Genomic DNA, 21,800 nt, shown 5'->3' with positions numbered 1-21,800 from the left:
AGGTCGTGTCCCAGAACTCCTGCTGCGCGTCTGAGCCCCGAACACACAAACGGGGAAAAAATTTCATCTCTCTTTGCTGCTACCACACACTCCATTCATTTGAGCCAATTAAAGGCATATGACAAAGTATCTTTTATCAGCAATGAGCTTCTATTACTGATTACCACTGCTTTTAATTAAAACAAAACCTGTTAACGTGCAAGAGAAGCCCTGTTTCTATGTCATGCATGTACAGCCTATTGCAGAGTAGTACCATATGCTGGACACAAAAATATGTTGATAATAATTTATGCCCATATATCAAGAGGCAAAATTAGGAGAAGAGGAGGATGAAGGAATCAAAGCAGTATTTCTTTATCTTTCACACTTCTCCTTACCTTCCTGGCATAAAACTGTATTTTCCAGAAGTCCATTGCATCTATTTTGGCCATCCTAAAGAATTCTTATCCCTCTCAATTCCTCCCCAGAACTTTAAAAAAAAAAAAATGTAATTTTTTAGTCATGTCTTCCAACATAACTAATGTATATTTTCTCTTTACCCACAACCGTAAGATTTGTAGCTCCTTATTTTGTTTCGCCTTTCTGATACATAATTACTGTTCTTCTTCAGAAGATCATCAGCATCTTTGTGTACATTCATACAGACAATAGCACTATTAAATGCCTTCTCAGTCCTGTCATTCAGGAGAACCACAAACTCTGTAACCTTAATTCTCTACTCTAAAACTTCCAAAAGTAATTAAGTAGTGAGGAGTACCAGAAACCGCAAGCTATTGGCACTAAAATGAATTACCAGTTGTTTTCCAGTATCTTAAAAATAAGTTCCTTTTTTGGAAACAGTCAGCTGGCTAAAGCAGGCATGGCAGAGTGGTTTATGTACACTTTGCAAACACAATTACGTCCATAACCTTGCACCCAACAAGGTCAGTCAGCATCACTCCAGAGAAAAGAAATTAGTAACCATCAACAGTTGCTATAGCAGCTATTCCTGAGAGTAAGGGGCAACTACAGCTGTATTCTACAAACTGACTATAACCAACCTCTGGAGAAGATCAATCAAAAAATACATCCTAATATACAGCCTGGCACAACTACCAAGCTGAATCAAGGCTCTTTGGCACGTATATAGAACGTACTTTCACGTATTGCTCACTGCTTGGCTGCACATCGAACGGGGCTACAACATCCCCGTAATAAGGCAAACGCTACATGGCTAAAGGCTGTAATTAACAGCAGCTTAGACTTACCAACAAATTCTCAACATCACTTTAAAGTACCATGTTCCATGTAATTTATGCATTCAATTTAGATTTAATAAGATTATCACACTTCTCTCAAAAATCAATTGGTATTTAATAGAGATCTTTCTCTGAACAGAAACTACAGTCTTCAGTGGAAAAAGAATCTCATTTTAACAAAGATGAACACCTACAACTGAAAAGCAAACATTCTTATTCATGAAAATAGACATTTTTACTGGTTTGTTCCATAAGGCAGATGCTTTTGGACATTATTCTATAAGGGAAGTTTCCAGCTGGGTAATTGAATGGGGTATCTCCTGACACTGACAGGGCTTCAAAGAACATACTCGTAGAGTCTGTACAACCTCTGCTTTAATAACAACCAGTAAGATCAAAATAGCTATTTTGGAGAAAAATACAACATATTAAATAGCAGTGAGTAGCTAGTTAACTTATTTGGAGAATAATCTTTACCCAGTATCTCCTTGCAGCGCTTGGCAAGCAACGGCTTTGAACGCCCAACTGTGCGGGTGTTGCATCAAACGCTTAACAGACTCTGACGGAGGTATACTGCAACACGCGGCATTAGCTCTTCTCAGAATCCTTTTATACTCCTGGGATGCCAAAGGATCTCTTTATAAGAATTTCCATAATCTAATTATACATTCCTTGAAAAGGAACACCAGTGTTTCACCACCAGTACCTTTCCATAGCAGGTTGCCACCCTGAAACCTCCCTCTCGCCTCCAGCCTAGCCCCTCAACGGCAGGGATAGCTTCTGCGGAACACACTCCAGTCCCAGTGATACGTACTGGAGTGTTTGATTTACCTACCCAACATTAATGAGCCTAAGTGATTTCATGATTGTGAAATTACTTTGAAAATTTCAAGAAACTTTTCTATATAACCCTAGATTATTTTCCCCCCAGAATTTTCCCCTAGATCGTAGTGCTGCTCGTAAATCTGTGTACAAAATGCCTTTTTTTCTTTTATCTCGCAACCAAGTCATTTTGAGGTTTAACACAGCATTACTTACGTGATATAACACTGTCAATGTACTGTGGTAAATAAGGAGCCCATGCATCAATGGTTTCTTTCCGACCTGCCTGCTCGATTCTTCTCAGTTCTGCTAGCAGCAAGGCCTGGGCAGCTTCTCTTACCTGTACAGCCAACAGGAATGTCATACAAACTCAAACATCAAATATCTACCGGTATGCTTTCAATATAACTTAGCAAGAACAAAAGAAAAAAATTCTACAGAAAACTAAACCAAGCTTTTAGAAGACCTCCATTTTTTCCCACCCCTCTCCACCTCCAGCACAGGAGCAAAATAACCCTGAAGAGGACATGCCCCAGCTGTGACAACTCTCAACAGGACACCGCAACAACGTGCAGCCCTTCTGTTCCTTACAATTTTTAATGAGTTTCAAAGTAATTACCCTCCCAGGAAACCATCTCACAGTATATCCTATCTAGCAAAAGAACAGGTGAACAGGTACCCAAAACCATATTGCCAATGACGTTCCAGGACCGCTAAGGACCTATAGTCCACAACCCAGCTCTCTTACTACTCTCCCACTTGGAAAGCTGCACACTCAACACTTGTTTTTTTATTTTTGCCAGAACAGCACAGGTGTAGTCTTAAGGCCCACTAGTCATTTATCAAACAATTGGGTGACAAACCATTTACTGGCTACTCTATACATGCTCCAAGAAATACAGCAACTCAGCAGTCTCTTGAAAAATACAGGGTAGGTTTTTTTAATCTTAATAAGGTTCTTAATGGAATCATGGAAGTTTTTAATCCAATTTTTTTTTTTTTTTAAAGTGCAGCATCCAGAACGTAAAAAAAAAAATATATATATATACACATATTTAGACATGACAACTTTTTCAACATTTTGACAGGTTAACAGGAAAATTAACTTACTAAATCTGAAATACAAAGTGCAGGAACATGTGTTGGAAAAAAATGATTTTTTCCCCCCCCTATGTTAAGGGAAAATGTGATCAGTAAGAGACAACATAAACCCCCCAAACCCGAGCAGTACAAAACTACTACTGAAGTCACCTCCAAGCATCGATCCTGCCACCTGCGAGCCAGCATCTCCAGAAGAGGAGGTCTGAATTTATCCAGTCCCAGCAGGTCGGGGAGCATCACGCAGTGCATAGCGGCGAGCTGGCTCCACCCTGTGAAAACACACCACAGCAGGAAGATAAACATCATAAACACCAAAGCAATTTTCAGTTGAAAATGCTATCGAGCACATTTACATTGGCCACTGGCCTGCTACACAGTAGATCTTCAGGAGAAGGCAGGACAAAGAGGGAGAGAAAAGAAAAAAGAACCAATTTTGCAGCAGAACAAAGAACTGTTTGTTCTGCCGTGGGCACGCGGGGCTCCCCGCGCCACGGGCTGCACCCCGTCTGCGCTGATTCCAGCTGCCCTCGGGGCAGGCTGTACAGTGCCCGTGCCTTCAGCGTGGGACGGGAACGAGCTCGTCCAGGCACAGATCGCGCGCGGTGAAGGAGCTGGTCAGAGCTCTGCCACACACGCACGGGTCAAACGCGCCATCAGTAGAAGACAGCCTCAAATCAGTCCCGATGAAACACAAAAATCCCTCTTCCTCCCCAGTCCCTCTCCGAAAGATTTCGGTGTCTAGCCACGTGCTTGCATTTTAAGCTTAAATATATACTCTAAGTATATGCTAAATACAAAAAAGTCCTTAAAGCATTATGGCCAATTTTTTGCAAAAGCACAAGCCATGGTTCTGAGTTCAAGATTTAGAAGCCCTGTTCAAACCATAATTAGCATCACTTATTGTGATATTTAATGCCCTACATGCAAGTGTGATACAATTCAATTACAGAAAACTTTGCATACGAATTGCCACTGGAAGGATTACATGAAATTTTCTCTCCCCTTTTAAAAGGTATGTAAATACGTAGGAGGCGTGTTTGTCTGCTACCCTTATCTTTCCCTCTAAATCTTCCTGCAGCACGCTTACCTTGTGTGCATTCACACCACAAACCTGCCATATTGGGTAGTTAAAACCAGTAAAGATAAGCGTATCAAGCGCAAACGACACGGCTTGTAAAAATGCTTGTAAAATACTCTACGCAAATGAATACTTCCAGTAGTATGCTCTACATTGACTTGAGAAACTGCAGAAACACTTCAGGTGAGCATATAGATCCACGTTTTTAGATTGTCAGCAATACTGAGCATAAAAATCCAAATATTTTAACTAATAAAGCTCTTCATGGTGCTACAAGAAAATAAATCATTATGTCAATTTTCCTTAAAGAAAAGTGGATTAAAACGAGAAATTTCCAATTTAAGAGAGTGCATTTCTACTGCTTGAAATGCATGAAAGCAAGAATTTATAGCTTAGTAATACAACATAAAAATTCTGATGTAAAGCTACTTGCTGACAGGGATACAAAGGGGTTTTGTTTGTTTGTGCCCATCTTTTTGGCAGAAAACATTCTTCATAACGTAGATTAGCATTTATTGAAAAAAATCATCCCCAACAGAAAACTCAAGTAGTTTAAATAAACACTACACTTTCGTAAGCACCAAAAATAAAATTTAAGGGCCAAGTAACTGATCTTGTTTGTTTCATTTTAAAAGGAGCGTTAAGTTTTCAGTCTTCCAGTTTGTAACGTGGCGTACAGAGCACTGGTGCTCTCTCCCCTCAGGAGGAAGACCCATCCCGCGCTTGTGCCAGCGGGTCTGCCGCAGGGCCCCCGTCCCGAGGAGCGGCACCCGCGGGCGCGGGCTGGGACGCACAGCCTGTCTCCGCACGCACTCCCCGCGGGGAAAGGCACGGGCCCTCTCCCTGCTTACACGGGGCTCAGATTTTTCGTCAAAAGACGACAGCAAACCCAAACAAGATGTGAAACGTCACTTTTGATAGGTCAGTTGAGAACTGACTTTACAGACAGTCCGAGACACGCAAACTGCATCTGCTCACCCTCTACCACCGTTAATGGCGACGTGTACAAAACCCCCGCAGGGCCTCCCTTTCGTGCAAAGAAAAATTCCTACATAGATCAAATTAAAGTCGTAACAATGATAAGGGACACTAGTCAAAAGTAAAAGACAAATAGAAAAGTGAGGAAAGAATACCTTCATTGACTAAGAAACAGGTATGTAAAGCAGGAGCAGTGTCAGAGCCAGAGTGACCAGCTTCAGCGCTAGAAGAAACAGCAGGAGCAACTTGCAGAGGAAAGAAGAAGAAAGAAAGAGAAAAAAAATAGGAAAGTGAGGAGAGCAGCTTCTGAAAAACAGATTAGTATCACTGAAGAATGAAAAACAAAATTGGAGGAAATTGTGATAATATTAAACTTAAAAAAAACTCTAGGCTTTACGAGAAGTGCAATGCCAGTGAGAGGAAGACATGCAACTGCAGAGGAACACAGATACGCTAACACAAACTTGCACGTTTTGAAGAGACAAAAGTACCTGTAAGTAAAGCCATTAATAATGTACCTTTATAGCTCGATTTGGTTTGACAGCACAGTTGACTATGAATTTTAAAAACAGGAGTTTTGCTGCTTCTTCTTGTGCTTTTCCTATATTTAGACAGACCTGGAATTTGCACTACTCATTAATTACCCCAGAAATAACCCCTTTTAAAGCTGGGCTGCCCCATCTGTCACTCTAAAATGCCACAGAATGTGTTGCTAATGGCTAGTTTTAACACAGGTTCATTTTACACATATCCCCATTCAAATAATTTTAAACCTATACCAAAGAAAGGACTAAGACTCTACAGCAGAAGCATCCAAAGCACACTACGGGCAAGCGCAGTTCCAGCCCGTTACTCAAAGCAGTATACCTCACATTTATTTCGTAAACTGCAGCATTTCTCAGTGCAAATGTAGTTTAAAAGCAGTTCTAAACATTATACTTCCACTAATGCTTCATGACTTAATATTATCACATGAAAAGATGTGCAGACCTTATGGCATACACATGCTACAACCCAAGGTCAACGCGGGGATTTAGAGGTCACTATCTGACACTTCCTTCCTATAGAGAAATTACCATATGTCATGCACAAGCATCTTCAAATTAATCCCCCTCTTTTATTCCGTTGCAGAACAACAATGGGTTCAAGCTCCCGAACCGATTAAGCATTGTCTTCTGAATGGTCTGTTTGCTTTTCATGCGGTGAACTTCTTTTGTCCCTGTGGGACATCTGCATCAAAACTACTTTTTCCACACTTTCCACACAACTGCATCTCCATGGCACGTGTACAGTGACAGGGCGACCGGCGTAAAGCACTTCAGGACAGCAAAACCTACTTTCAGTAGATGTATAAAAAAAAAGCTATTTATTTTACAAAAAAGCGTTTGTAAAAACACAAACCCACCCCATACCAGAACTCAAGTTTAACTCTGCAGTTTCTTTTTTGCCTCTCCTGCTGTGGTGGGCAGCTCTCTCCCCAGGTCAGCAATTGCAGCAGTCGCTGCAGCGGGAGCAGCTGGCCCAGCGCCCGAGCAGCACTGGGCTGTGCTCCTCTCACCACAAACAGCTCAAATTGATGGACACCAAGCACGTCAAAATGCATATATTGGATCTCTAATTGATTTTTAGGAACAACATCACTAGAAGTGCGCGAGACATACCACCAGACATTGAAAAAGATCACAGTTTCAGACTAGAAGTATTTTTCACCGAACATAGAATTTCATTTTTATCAATTGTTTCTCACAAAGTTATAAATATTTCCACTGGGGTAACTGAAGTACGGCTACCCTCAACATTAGCAAAGCTATTTCAAAGAAAAATTACATAGTTGTCATTCGGGAAAGAAAAAGCATAATGGAACTACATCTTTAAAAACAAAACACAGACACAGACTCTCTCTGTGATGAATTTCTCACATTGAATTTGCCATGTAGGCACCATCTCTGAGAAATCCTGACCTTTGAAATAATTATCTTTCAAGAAGGAAGAGTAAATGGCTGCAAAAAACAAAGGAAAACAGAAAACCAAAAGCAAAACAGCCCCACATGCTGGGACAAGAGCTCTGATTTATTTTTTTTTATTTCAGTTTTTTGATACTGACTGCTACTTCTCTGTTTACGGAGCACCCTTGATCACAAAAAAAACTTGACACATACCACTCCCGAAACTGATTTTCCCTTTGCAACCAAAGATCACGGTAAATTAATATTTATATTTAGGAAAAGAATACACACAAATGTTGCTGATGGGCAAGTTTCCTCCTCAGATATAAACATCTCCCTTTTTTGTAGGGGTGAAGAAAATCGCAGAGTTGATGCATAAGTCCCCTGTTGTGCTTACAAGCTCTCTAATACAAGAGCAGTTCCATAGTTTAAAGATATGTTTAAAGGCATACGCATAACTTTAATGTACATCTTTAAAGATTATACATTGTAAATACCACAGTGAAAGTATTTGTATTCCGCAAAATGCAATCATTTTACAAATTGCAAATTTCTCTGTATTAGTATAGCTTGAAGAGACAAAGTTTTAGTAGTTAAAAGATAAAAATAAAAGATAATTGCAATTTTCAAAGGAAATTTCAAATAAGTCCTGAAGCATATCTGCTTTATACATTAATTGAAAAAAAAAACCCCAAACACATTATAGAAAAGAAAAAGAAAAGCCTTTCCTCTTCTGATCTACAGTATAGGCACGCAGCTGGGCTCACAGCTACAAAAATCCCACATAAGTGTAAAAAGAGCAATGATGTGTACACCTTCCCTCTTCGTTTTACCATACAGCAAAACATGTATGACAAAGGTTACACATGTACGTTCTCCTCAAGCCATTAAAAACCTTCCAATGGTCCCACGCAGATGTCATTCCCGTTACCCAGCAGGTAGGTACCGCCACTCCTCCTTTGGGCACCGCAGGCACCCAATGCTGCCTTTGCTCCCCACCAGCCTGCACTGCTGCCTTCCCAGGAGTCGCCCCATGCCCTTCCCAACAGTTCCCTGGCTCCTTAGTTTTGAGCTTAAGTCAGAACTGGCCACATCATGGTGGTTTCCATCCCTGGAGGTGTTCAAGGCCAGGCTGGATGGGGCTTTGAGCAACCTGGGCTGGGGGGGAGGTGTCCCTGCCCAGGGCAGGGGGGTTGGAACTAGATGGTCTTCAAGGTCCCTTCCAACCCAAACCATTCTATGATTCTATGGTTTACACTGACTTTACTTTTGGCGTTAAGAGTAGCAGCCCACTTGCCCCATCAAAGAGCAGCTCTAATTTAGAGAGCGAGCAGGGGGGTGCCTCCTCTTCCTCTTCCATCTCCCCAGTCCCAGCAGGACTGCTCCCATGGGCTCCTACCACCTGGAGGAAGCTCTAGTCCCTGCTCCACTCTACTCCAGCACAAAATTCATGTCTCATCTTGTGCACATCCTTCTCTTACATCCCATGTTCTACACCTTGTACTTAACCATTATACTCCTGAAAGATACACTGCAGACTGTTAAAGGATCCTTCAGTGTCACCCACTGCCACCTGTCGTAACTGCAAGGGATGAAAATAGCAGCAGCAGTAGAACTACTGTTAAAATAAAATAAATTTCCTCCTCCATCAAAAGGAGAGCGAGTGTATACATACTACTTAGATGTGTTTACCTTTATGCTTTAGTTTGTAACATACATAATCATTTTTGCATTAGTCCGTATAGCCCTTAGTTACAGACTTTAAACCTATTACTATCACCTCAACACCAGAATATTTGGGAGCACATAAATATGCAAGAAATCCATTGTCAGGGAATAACTTCATGACAGTATCTGCATCTTATATTGATTCTTAGACAGGTCTTGGTCATTAAAGTTTTAATACAGAATATTATACTACTCTTTACTCCCACGTAGAAGCCAGCAATATTTTATCACTTGATCGTAAGGTAATCACTTCAGCATCAAGAGCTGAAATGACATATCAAATTGTTCCAAAGCAAGTGATTTTTACCTTGTTTAATTTGTCCTTGGGCTGCATGACTCGAAATTGAGGGGGGTGCCTTCACTTTTGACATCTCCGGAGTGCCTGGCCTAGGTGGCCTAAACACAAAATGTACATGAAGGGGGAGGAGGAGGATAAGGGGAGATAAAAAAAAGAAAAAAGGGAAAAACAAAAGAAAGATTATTTGCAAAAGATACTGTGACTAAACAAAGTTTGAAAAGCAACACTGTTAAAAACAGTTGGTTTGACAGGAGAAAAAAAAAAAAGTCTCTCATTCACAATTCCTAGGTAAACTTACTTTTTGGTGATAAAACATTTGTACATTTTGATTTATTTAGAATTTGGCTTATTCATTATAAAAACTCTTTAAAAATCAATAAGCACTAAAAAGGAGGACAAAAATAGCCTCTCAGACCTACTGGTGCATATGTTAACGCAATTCCCTGTTCTATTAGCGTTGTAAGTTACCTAACTCCATTCAAAGCAATATAGTTATGTTGGCATAAAAACATACTACGTTCAAGAAAGGAGAAATACACTCCGTTCCATCTAGGTACCAAAGGTTTTCATAGCCATTTGATACATCAAAACCCACAGGAAAATTTAACAAAATAAAATGCTGCATTGAATTAGAGACTCTGAAAGAAAGTTATCCCAAGTTCAAGGGGATATTTGCCGTACCTGGTCGGACCTTTCTTCATGTGGTCTCCAATGAAAGTTGCATTGGTCATACTCATCAGCGTGTTGGCCAGGGAGATAACAGACAGGAGATGCTGAGTGGTGACGGCACGTGACACGCCGTACGTCCCCCTTCCCAGTCCTTCTGTAATGGACATCTTCCTTCCGAACTCCACGCTATCATACGGCGGTTTGCCTACAGGCTGATTATAGCCAGGAAGCATCAGAGACATGTGGCCACCTCTAGACAGGAGGCCAAAGGACACTGAACAGTGTGGCTTAAGCATCCCAAGACGATCAAGGCAAAGCTCATCTAGAACAGAATTCAGGCCCCAGGCATGAAGACAGGACATAAAGAGCTTTGCTGTATCCATGGTTAGATTATATTCTAATAAAGTTAATGGTTTAGATTTGCTAGAGCGGTATTCTGGGTCACCGTCTTCTCTTCTCTGTCTTAGCGATTCTTCATCCTCATCTTCATCATCAAGAAGATGCTCTTTTATATTCTCTTTGATTGTTTCCTTGACCTGCTGGAAGAGGACGGCTGCTCGTTTACCAGTCAAAAAGGAGCCTCCTTTGTCAGACCCGCCAGAGGCTTTCTGTAAATTCTCAGGAGAAATGAGCGCAGTGTTGGGTCTGGCGGCCTCCTCGGTCAGCAGCTGAATAATCAGGGCTTCCACATCGAAGAACAGCACGTGTATATCCGGATCTGTTAAGTTAGTCTTTATAGCTTGAACCATCAGGGAGTTGTGTGAATATTTAGGTAAATTCCCCTGGAAAAAAGAAAAAAAAAATTGAAATTTCAGTTGGGACTCCTTTCTTAACACTTTTCACAAAGTTAATTCACAAATTAAGGAAGCTTGAAGTTTGAAAACTCACACAGGTATAAAACATGTTATGATAAACATTATGAAAACATCAGTGAAGAATTTTACAGCATTTTTCACAATGTCAGGAGTGTCAGACTTGTGATCAAGCGTTACACCCCTAAAATACAGAAGTTTCACGTACAGGAGTTTATCAGATAAATAGAGCTCTCTAAAAAGACAGAAGTTCACATTTCTTTCTTGTGAATTCTGAAAGATAGCAGTTATGCACCAAGGAACAATAAAATTTCATTATTTTGTTATTAAGCTTAACACACATTAAATATTTCACATTTGGATATGGAAGTATGGCACCAGCTTATGCCACTGGAAAACAAGCTACTAATAAATTTGTCTAGATATGCAATTAGTGTGTCACTTGTTCACTCCACTACAAGTCCACCTTCTTCCTCCTTCCCTTCCTCCCAAAGGGGGGGGGGGGAAGTCAGGAAACTGGACAAAATAATATTAACATGTTTTTAAAGTATTGTGGGAACTTTATTCTCTCCACAACCAACACAAAACTATAGTCCAAGTACTTAGTTTCCTCAAACAAATGGAAAAGAATGTTTTAACAGAAATAAACCCTGTTCAAATGTAAGTAAAATATTGTTTCTCCTCTTTTACAATTCAATTAACAGCTTGAAAGACATAAACATCACATACTCAGGTTTGATGCAGGCAATGACAAAGTCAGGGGAAGAGAGAGCCAGAGGGGAAGCAGTGTCTCGGTTCAGTGCCGAAGAACATTCCTGATGCTTGGATTAGTCCAACCCTGTGCTCAACTGACAGCTAAGTCTAAGGGAACACACAAAACCCATCACCCTACACCAGCCTAAGAATGGCTGCGGGAAAAATGGTATTTTATCCACAACTGGTATAGGTTGAACGGTTTCTTCAGAAAACACCAACCTTTACTGAAATTAGAATTAACCCATAAATTCTTAAGATATCACCCATAAAAGCAATACAGTCAAGGCTCCTATGTGTTTTTTCATCTATAACTCAACAGCCTTAATGTTAAAATAAACTCTATGTTTGGTAGTGTCTAAAATTTTCCATTCTCTGTGGTCTTTTTTTAAACCACAAAAGCACATTTTAGAGCAGGATAGTTATTTAGAGATGAACAAGGCTTGCAGTTTTTATATATACACTGTATATATACATTTACAAATAGGTATGCATAGGTATACACACGTACACTATAAATATATACAGACTATGCAAATAACTAACACACACTCTGCATATCATGCAAAAATGTCACCATTCTGTATATATACACTAATTTGTAATAGGTTTTTACCCTATCCTGTACACATCCTGATATATTGCTTCCTTTGTTCATGGACATGAAGCAACGTGCACATCTTACAAAGCCTTCAATACCCGGGGGCCACGGGAGCGGTCACCACTGAAATCTGCTGAGCTGTAAACCGACATGATTTCTACCAACACCTATTATCTTGCATTTTCAACCCTTTTCATTCTACTTCTGAACACTAACAAATACATTTATCACTATGAATCACAGAAACAAACGTATATTCTACTTAACATAATTGGAAAACTGGACATGCATACGTCCCATTTCTTTTCTCTCCCTGTCACCATGCACCCCTGAAGAGTGTAAGATTGCTTTTGACCGTAAAAAAATTTTCTGGGGAAAAACTGACCTCTCCAAAGTTTTACACTAACTTTATATTTGGAAACCTATCTGTTCAAAAAGGGCTGCGGTACCTCGACCCGCCGTCACGAGCAGCTGATGATCCAGCCACAGCTTCTTCGCAGTAACTCCGGCGAACCCTCTCACCTCGGCTGTGCCACAGCAGGAGCCCGGGGACAAAACAACTCCTTTCATCCTGCCTAAACATAACACGCAGAAAGCGTATTTATCTAAAGCAAGCCACTATCTTAGTCTTATCTGATATCGTAATCTTCACTTTTCTACCACACTAACACCTTATTTCATTTGCAGACTCTTAAGCGAAGGCTGCTACTGTTTTGCTTACTCAGAGTGAATACCCACCTATGTTTCACTGTACGGTGGTGAACTGGAGAAGAGTAAGAACAATTATCGGTTTGCTGACTGCACTCACTAGTTCTTGCTTGCTTTCAGGGGACGACTCGACAAATACACATAAATATTTTGCATTATTCCAATGCACTCGTTTTGTAACAAACAAGCAAGCCAGCTACCAAAAAGCACACGGACAGTGCAATCTTCAAAATATATCAAGAAGCCTCTCCAAAAACAACATGCAGACCTGCAAAATCTGCAATACCACCTGCTATTCCACTGGAATCAAATAATTTATTTCTGTCTCTCCTCAAATTAAAATACATTTCACTTATGTAACCCAGTCAAGGTACTACCAGAAGGAAAATTCACATTTGGTCACAAGGAATATGAAGGAAAATTAAAGAGAGACCATCCTTCTCACTGCCTGTTCTTAGATTTCCCGGAGGAGCTGCAGTGCAGGCTAGCTCACCGTGCCAGACAAACAGCCAAAGCCAAGCGCAATCAGCGCTAGAGCAGATAGCCAAAAACTCTGCTCCTCCTCTTCCCGTGCTCAACTCAGAAGAAATAAACTGTGCTTATTAAATAAATTTGCCATGAGAAGCAAATAATGGACCACTGAAACCAGAATAGAAATAATTAAACATCACAAAATAATAGCTGCAAATTATGTTCTGCAATGCACTGATTTACTGATATATTCCTTATTTATTAGAAAAAAAATTAGTTATTTTCTCAGAATGTAACATAGGTAACTTTTTGTTAACTAGTCTCTGGTAATGGTCACAATGATAAAGTTAAAAGCAACAATATAACTAAAATATTTTAGCTATTAATCACCATTGACTGGTGGTACAGAACACCTTTTGCTGAGTGATGTATCATGCCTTTGTAGGCAGCAATACCTTCGTTAGCTGTGAGGAACCCGCACATAAAACACGTACACGTGCAACATTCATACTGAGGGGTGCAGCAGGAGCAGCAGGACACACGGGTATTTGCAGGAAGAGGATGGTGTTGTTCCAAGGAAGGCTCTCTCCAAGTGAGATTTGCTCCCCAAAGGGAGCAGGGGCGCTGGAGGAGAAGCGCAGGCGGCACTGGCGCAGGGCTCTGCTGCTCTCTGCCGGCCAGGCCTCCACGCAAGGGCGCAGAGCGTCCCGCTCCTCAGCGGCACTGACAGACTCCGCGGATTTCATACCTGCCTGCTCTGACAGCCCTTTATTAGGGAACAAGTCACGATGAGCGGCAGAGGACTGGCATCGCCAGCCCGGCGGTCACAGCATCGCCAAGGGTGGCCGCCCTCCAAGCGCCATGCACTGCAGCACGTTGCTCAGCGCACGCAAAGCCTCTTACATATTTCTCCAATACGTGACTCTAAGGATATTCTTCCCTAGTTTCCTTCAAGAGAATTTTGCACCTCTGTCTATTAATCTTCAGCAGAAAGATAAAAGTGTAAAAGTCAAGGGCCATATTCTTCCAGTGACAAAGTTCATAAAACCCTCACAAGTTCAGGACTTCTCTATATTCGGCCAAACCAAAAACGGATGATGCAGAGCCCAAGGGAGAGCTCTTCCTTCAAGCTCTCCGCTGGTGATCCGCACTGACGTGCTATTGAGCCCACCAGCTAAACCACTGTCGATGGCTAAGCCTACTTCTAAAATTTACTGTTTGCTTTTTTGTTCCATCTCTGCAACGTGACACTGCTAGCTGCCTGTTACTTTTCAAAATGGGCAGTCCAAATCCATTAGACCGAATAGTAATTAAGCACATTAAAATTCACAGAATATTCAGGACAGATTCTTGTACGGTTCTGTCCTCCACACGAAGTTCCTTAAAGTTTTTTTTACACTGTACTAGCTTTTCTTAGGATACGTGCTATATTGTACTCTATCTGCTCTTCAGAATAAAATTAATGCTGAAATGTAAAAATTACTCTTTATACAATTTGAAACCCAACTTATTTCTTATTGTGAGATAATTAATTTGGAAAAAGAACTCATTAGTTGTTAAAAAGGAACTTCCCCTCATCTCCAGATATTTAAGGTGCTTCCAGCTTGTGCAATAACCACCAGAATGGAGAAAGATCACCCTCTGACTCCAGAGACTAACGTGCAGGCTCACCGTCCCACTACTGCTCTAATATCTGAACAACTCTGACCACGATGACAATATCAGAGAGGTTTGCTTACCAGAGATCTTAATACGAGCATTTACTCATTGCTTGGATTGGCAAGCAGCCTGTTGTGGTACTCAGTAACATCCACATAAATTGTGAAGTTTTGTGTCTAAACGAGCACAGGTAAACATGGTGTGGCTGATGCGCTCTCTCTATACATACACACACAGCGCTCAGGAACAGTTATTGAATGCTTTTAACAAGTTACTACAGACAGTTCCATTTGAATTCATCACTTAAATCATAAAACACGATTTAAAAAGCCCTTAAACATCAAGCGCTGAAATACGTAGGAATCAACTAAGCCCGTTAATACCTTCCAGCATTAAACACTTGAAAGATTTCTCAAACCATAGTTTCCAGAATTTAAGTTACTTTGGGTCCGTTTATATCTATTTGCACATATACTTCAGTAATACTTTCTCTGAACTGTCACACAGCAATAATTACCAAAATAAAAAAAAAAATGAACCTCTAGCTCCACCTTTAGCAAGATGTTTCATACATTCTTGCACATGTTCAATATGGGGGGGAAAAAGGGGAAAAAAACAGATCAATGCTGGTTCCATTCTTCAAAGTTAGCACAAAACAAAAAGGGCCAGACCTGCTTATGACGAACCTGGATCACAGCCTGGCTCCTTGTATACCCATCAATACTTCAAATTAACAGAACATATAGAATTGCGCAAATATTCCAGATTCTACCAAACGCTGCTAAATCCAGATTTTACATAAACTCAACCTCAAAAAAACCCCAGTAGAATGCACAACGAAGTGGGAGGTGGCATCATGAACAGTAACCTAAACTGGGGAACAGCATCCAGAGATATGCGGAAGGGATTCTGTTGGTTGATATTAAAAATATATTACTCCAGGGAGTAATATATAATATATTACCAGGGAGGTGGTGGAGTCTCCATCTCTGGAGACATTCAAAACCCGCCTGGATGCGTTCTTGTGCAACCTGCTCTAAGGTGTCCCTGCTCTGGCAGGGGGGTTGGGGGTTGTAGATGATCTCCAGAGGTCCCTTCCAACCCTATGATTCTATATTACTACCCATCTAGAAAGAGAAGTTTATTTGGTGCATAACCTCTGTTCTTACTGAACCTAGAGAAGATGACAGCGAAAGCAGTACAGAGTATAGAGAGTGAAGAGGAAGTGTAAGAGCACTGGACTCCAGCAAGAAAGCCACTACCACTGAGAGCACAAAATAGAAAAAACCTAAGTGAAATGTAACTCTACTTAACACCACCTGCATTGGAAATTGCACAATGACGGTGAAGAAGGATGCTGCTATTTGTTCAAGGAAAGTGAACCCCTAGGACTGACCCAAGGCCAGGTAAAGCTAGTTTAGGTCTTTCTGTCAGTTTCAGAGAGTTGGATAAGCCTTTGTTGTTGTATAAAGATATATTATTTTCTTCCCATATTTTCTTCAATTATTTATGGAAATAAAGGTTTCGGGTACTGCATTAAAAACCGACAAACTGAAAGACAGCTTACCTTGTCAGAGGCTTCAGAAGCAAGCAGGTTAGTGGCCAGAGTCTGCAGTTTCTGATGCGCCACGTTTTTCAGAGCAGCCAGGCTCCGCCTTGTCATGGCCTGCTTCAGGTTGACGGCGGGATGGCTCAGGGAATCCACAGCCGCTGGGACTGCCTCGTCACAGGCATTCAGGATCTCCACTGCCGTTATTCCCATCACACACCTGTCCAGCGCACCTGCAAATATTTGAAGAGCATGAGTTTCAGCAGAAACAACTCAGAATGTCCAAAACATCACAAGTAAAACTATGGGTGAAAATAATTTACACCACAGGATGCAACGCATAAAAGTTTCCCTTGTGTTAACAGCTATTTTTAGAACTAAAATTCCTAAAGGGATGGGATTTTCCTAAATCTCCATGAATTTGAAGTGTGTAAGGAAAACACATTAACAAAAATCAAGACAACTTTAAAAAGCCCACAGTATGATTCTGTACTGACCAGAGTGTGATGGCTGCAGTTGCTCCACGTTTTTAGTGGAAGGCAGCTTTCAGTCTCCCACCCAACTACCTGTGTAGACTAAATTTTCCACGATGGATCTCAAGTTCCTCTTTGCTTCCTAGAGCTTCAATAAAAAACAATTCTCATCTAGGTTTCACAATAAGATCATAATAATATTCAGGCATTGTTGCAGGTTTGTGGTTTTTCTCTTAAGCGAGTTAAGAAGTTGAGAGGTAGTTACATACTGAATATATTTAGATGCCTTTTGTCCTCACTTTCTCCCTTTCAGATATCACAAAAATTTCTACAAATAAGCTGTTTTTATTTCATGCCTCATTGCTCATTCTGTTAAGGCTCATTTTTAGTTTTTCTAAACTAAGCATTAGTCCCTTTTTTTAAAAAAAAAAACACACAACAACAACCACCACACCAACCAACAAAACAAACAATACAAAAGACCAAACACTTTCTTCATTCTGCAGATGAAGAAAGTATTGTAGATTCAAGGTGCTGCACTTTTACACCAAGCTTTCAAGACAATTGCTGAGGGAGCACGGGCACTAATAAACTGAGAGGATGCTACACATGCAGCCAACATCGTGACTAGTGTCTATAAAGACAACCAGCAAAACACGGAGGGTGCAGATAGCCACAGCAAGCTATACAACTCCAAAACTAAATGCGTTTTTCCAAATACCAAACTATGTATTTAACAAAAGCTTACATAATCTACAAGTTTTGGGTATATGTGGAGTGCTAAATTTCTAAATGTAAATGTGCAAAAAAATTTAAGTCTTCTCTCAGATGCAAGTTATACAGAACTATAACCAAATACATACATATATCTATTAAAAAAACTGTTTAATCAACTTCTTTGAAGTTAACCTTACCAGTATCCATTTGCCAGACATACACGGAGCCATCTGAACATCCCACCACTAGATAGTCATCAGAAGGCCTCCACTTTATTACTTGAATAGGGAAAAGGTGCCGGGACGCCAGCATGATGCATTTTTTCTCCCGCAGACTCAGAAGACCTACGGAGTGATCACTGGCAACAGAGCAAACGCAGTGCTGGACTCTTGCCTAATAAAAGGAAAAAAAAAAAAAAGAAAGAATCTTAATTGTAATGCAGACAGTTTGTATTTAATAATCTCTTCTTCACTGGACCAAGCATGGTGATCAACAACCTATTTTATAAATGAAAACCAGGCACGTAAGTCCACAGCTGAACCTCACTGAGGTCACTAGAAACAGAATCTCACTTGCAGAAGTTCTCTTGAATTCCATCTCTTGCACATCACAAAGAGCAAACAGGTATCAGAACCCATTTTGTTGAGACAAAAAGAGAGACCATGTTTTTTCAAGTCAACCCATGTCATTTTCTTCGTTAGATTCTACCCACTCATCTAAGTTACGAAAGACAAAACTGCCTTTGAAACCTGTAGGCTACCTGGTGGGGAACGCCTGCCTCTCACATTCACACACACCTTCCGGGGAAAGCCTGCTCTGTGCCATGGAACTCCTCTTCCACTGTTAATGCTCTATACCATAAAAGGCAAAGCATTAGCCTTAGCTAGCTAGGTTTTAACATCCAGTTTTCCCACTATTTTTAATCCTTTACATAGCTAAAACATGACATGAACAAACCCAAGATTAATAGAAAAATTAAACTCTCTAGGTGCCTGCAAGAGTTATTCATCGGGTCAGTGCTAAACCTTCAGTGTTTCCCATTATGTGCACGTTCTCCAGCAGGATTTGAGGAGCTGCACCATTTATGGGACACGTGAGACAGCTTATCAGATATGTTATGTAAAACTTACACTACAGTTTTCAGGTGGAACTAGAAGCTGTGTAATTTCTCCACCGTGTACACAGAAGATATGCTTCATCTCTCCAGAAAATATATCCCATATGATGACTGAGAAATCCACACCACCTGAGATCAAATACCGCTGATCATAACGAGCAGAAACTTGATGAGGATACAGTAAACACGTAATTTTGTTTCGATGGCCTCGGAGAGTCCGGTGAGGTGGCCAACCTGAGAAATTGGGAGAGGGGTGAAAGGGGAGGGGAAAAAAAAAAAAAAAAAAAAAAAAAGAGGAGAGAGAAAATATAATTCAATAGAACATTTCACAACCCAAAACACTGTTCTTGATAAAAAAAATTACATACTGAAATTTGACAGAAGTTCTTATAGAATCAGTCCCCTCTTAATTTTTTTTTTTTTAAATACATGACATGGGCTAAATAATTCCTGTTGTCTTGCCATATAATCTCACTTTAAAGTAATTCAACTGTCTTAAAATAGTTTTCTCCCCCCTAAAAATAGCCCAGAAAAGAATAAAATAAAAAGGCCACCAAGATGCAAAAAAATAAATTCCCTTCCCAGTCAAACATTAATTTATGCAAGGTTATAACCAAAAGGACCAGCAGCAGGAAAAATGCATAATCTTACTCTGCACCGGCCACAACAGCAGCATGCATATCTGCTGCTTGTGCAGAATAGGTTAATGACATCAAGTTTAAATTTAAAAAGGAAAATCATTTTTGTGACCTCACAGCAAGAACGTTGAGTCTTCTCTTCACTGAGATCAAATACATTAGTTAAATCATTCTCAGTTTAGCTTTTTAACTATTGCAAAAGATGCTTGAAAAACTGTCTTTTTAGATGGCGAGTTTGACAAAATGGGCCCAGTAAGTTAAATACCAGAATCAAGTACTCCATGCAACACCTGCAAGACATAGCTGAACTTTTTTCCTCTCTGTGGTTATACTTTCTAGCAAGTGCAGCATACCTTATGTAGAATACACCAGGCACTTCTGTATTTTTATGAGCTTATGAATCACCAATGCTTATTTGTGGAATAATGTGGCAACTTTGAGGCAATCCAACTTCACATTAAGAAAAAAAATCATTTTTGTATAAAGTTACACATAAAGTAAATCAGTTATATAAAGGAAACAGTACAACCAACAGCCTTGTATAAAACTGACAATCTCATACCTATATTTACACAAAAATATTTACATGTCTTTCTTATTTGTCAGCATTTGTAAGAATCAAACCCCAAATATTTGTTCTGAAACCATGATCACAAAAGCATTAAATTAACATTATCTGGAACCAAAATATACAACAGCAGGCCAATATACAACACTCAACTAACTACACAATACCCAGAGAGGAGCTCTGTTAGACATGTTATTTTCCAAGATCTTCAGAGGCACACTGATACCCCAGCTGAACGCAGTGCCCACAACCTCTCTGGAAGAGGGACAGGAGATGTCCCCCACCACATCTTTGCTCCTGCATCTCAAAATCCCAGGAGAAACATCCAAGGCTTGCCAGTGAGGGGACCCCCCCCAAATTGATGCCAGCTGGTGACAGTTAATTTTACTTAGGTTTCTCACTACATAATAGAACATCAGAATTGTTAAGTAAACAGTTACATGATTTCTACCTGCAGAGTGACTTAAAGCTCGCTTTGTGAAATTGTTTCTTAAACCTATCTTGTGAGTGAGAGGCGCAGGCTGTAATCCAGCCGTGCTTTGCAGAAGTTTCTTTGCATACCTCTTCTAAGCATGTGCTCTCCCTGCAGCAGCTGAACTATAGCAGTCTGTGTTGCCGGCACAATCACAATGCTTCCGTCTTCACGGCCACAGACCAAACGCCCATGTGCCGGGATATACACACTGGCTGTAACTTTAAGTGGTTCATTGATGTTTGGTATTAAGCTCAGTTGGTCTATAATCCCAGCAGGGTGAGGAGTAAGTTTATCAAAAGCTTCCTGGAGGGATATTGAAGTTGTTGTTGGCAGTCCTGTTTAAAAAGAAAAAAAAAAAAAAAAAAAAAAAAAAAAAAAAGGGTGAGGCCAGAGGAGGATTAAAAAAAAAAAAATAATCAAGAATAGAAATTAGTAATGCTTTCCTGAGAAGATCTCAAAGTTTAACCACACCATGTTACAACACTTTGAACAAAGTAAAAGGTACATACTGGAGATTAATTTACTGACTACATAACAAGGAAACAACATAAGAGACAACTGGAAAAGTATGTGATTGAAGCTACAAGATGAAGTTACACAGGCAGAGAGCAATGACCACAGCTAGGATTTGGGAAATAGCAGTTAAAACTTAATACCTGAAAAATATTATTAGTAAATTAAGACTTCGATCATGTAGGAAAAAAATAAGTTACTGTAACTTGTACAAGAAGCTAACAATTAAAAAAACAAAACAGCTTCAAGGATTGGTAGGAAAAGCAGTAGTGCTTTATATCCTGCGACAAAACACACACAAAAAAATAGAGATGCCTATTAAAAAACTTGGCAACCAGACTGTTAATTAGGTATACCTTTTGCACTGTCTTGTTGTTCAAGAGTATCAGGCACGCTCCAAATACACAGTCTCCCTGAAGAGTCTCCTTGGATTAACAATTTATAGGAAAACTCCCTATGTCCATAGAAAAATCGAGTAACTGGTGGACATATTAGTAGCTGTTAAAAAAAAAAAAAAACAAACAACTTCAGAACACATGCAAACCACGCACTAACCACAAAATTTACTTTTCCTACATAATCCACTGTAGCTTTTAAAAGCAGGACAAAAACTAGCTACTTTATGCTTTATCTTTCTTACAGGAGAAAGAATAAACATAGCAGTAAGAATCAGCAGAAGTTGTGGCTTAGTTACAAAAACAAACCACAGGTTTAGGGGAGAGGAAAAAAGATTTTTTTTTTATATATATATGGTTTTGTTCTCATTATTTAGAATATTTTATATATGTGTGCGCGCATTCTAAAATTGTTAACATTCTAACTACAATGGTGAGCCGAAGATACACTACTCAGTAAGGAACAAGGTCCACAACAGAAGGAAGGGAGTTT

General features: G+C 40.1%; 1 protein-coding gene across 1 annotated transcript in view; it reads right to left on the bottom strand.

The window, feature by feature from the left end:
* Window positions 1-21,800, bottom strand: part of WDR7 (WD repeat domain 7) — a 129,371-nt gene that overhangs the window by 82,508 nt on the left and 25,063 nt on the right. The window contains exons 10-19 of the mRNA XM_082496973.1: window positions 21,269-21,410; window positions 20,486-20,734; window positions 18,732-18,952; window positions 17,799-17,994; window positions 16,430-16,644; window positions 9,871-10,640; window positions 9,199-9,287; window positions 5,373-5,462; window positions 3,312-3,430; window positions 2,277-2,400 (exon numbers count right to left, since the gene is read on the bottom strand). Of these exons, the coding sequence (XP_082353099.1) occupies window positions 2,277-2,400; window positions 3,312-3,430; window positions 5,373-5,462; window positions 9,199-9,287; window positions 9,871-10,640; window positions 16,430-16,644; window positions 17,799-17,994; window positions 18,732-18,952; window positions 20,486-20,734; window positions 21,269-21,410 (2,215 nt within the window). The remainder of the gene's footprint in view (window positions 1-2,276; window positions 2,401-3,311; window positions 3,431-5,372; window positions 5,463-9,198; window positions 9,288-9,870; window positions 10,641-16,429; window positions 16,645-17,798; window positions 17,995-18,731; window positions 18,953-20,485; window positions 20,735-21,268; window positions 21,411-21,800) is intronic.

Source organism: Vanellus vanellus (assembly GCF_965231255.1).
Source record: "Vanellus vanellus genome assembly, chromosome: Z".
Classification (NCBI taxonomy): domain Eukaryota; kingdom Metazoa; phylum Chordata; class Aves; order Charadriiformes; family Charadriidae; genus Vanellus; species Vanellus vanellus.
This window is presented reverse-complemented; position numbering and strand designations above follow the sequence as displayed.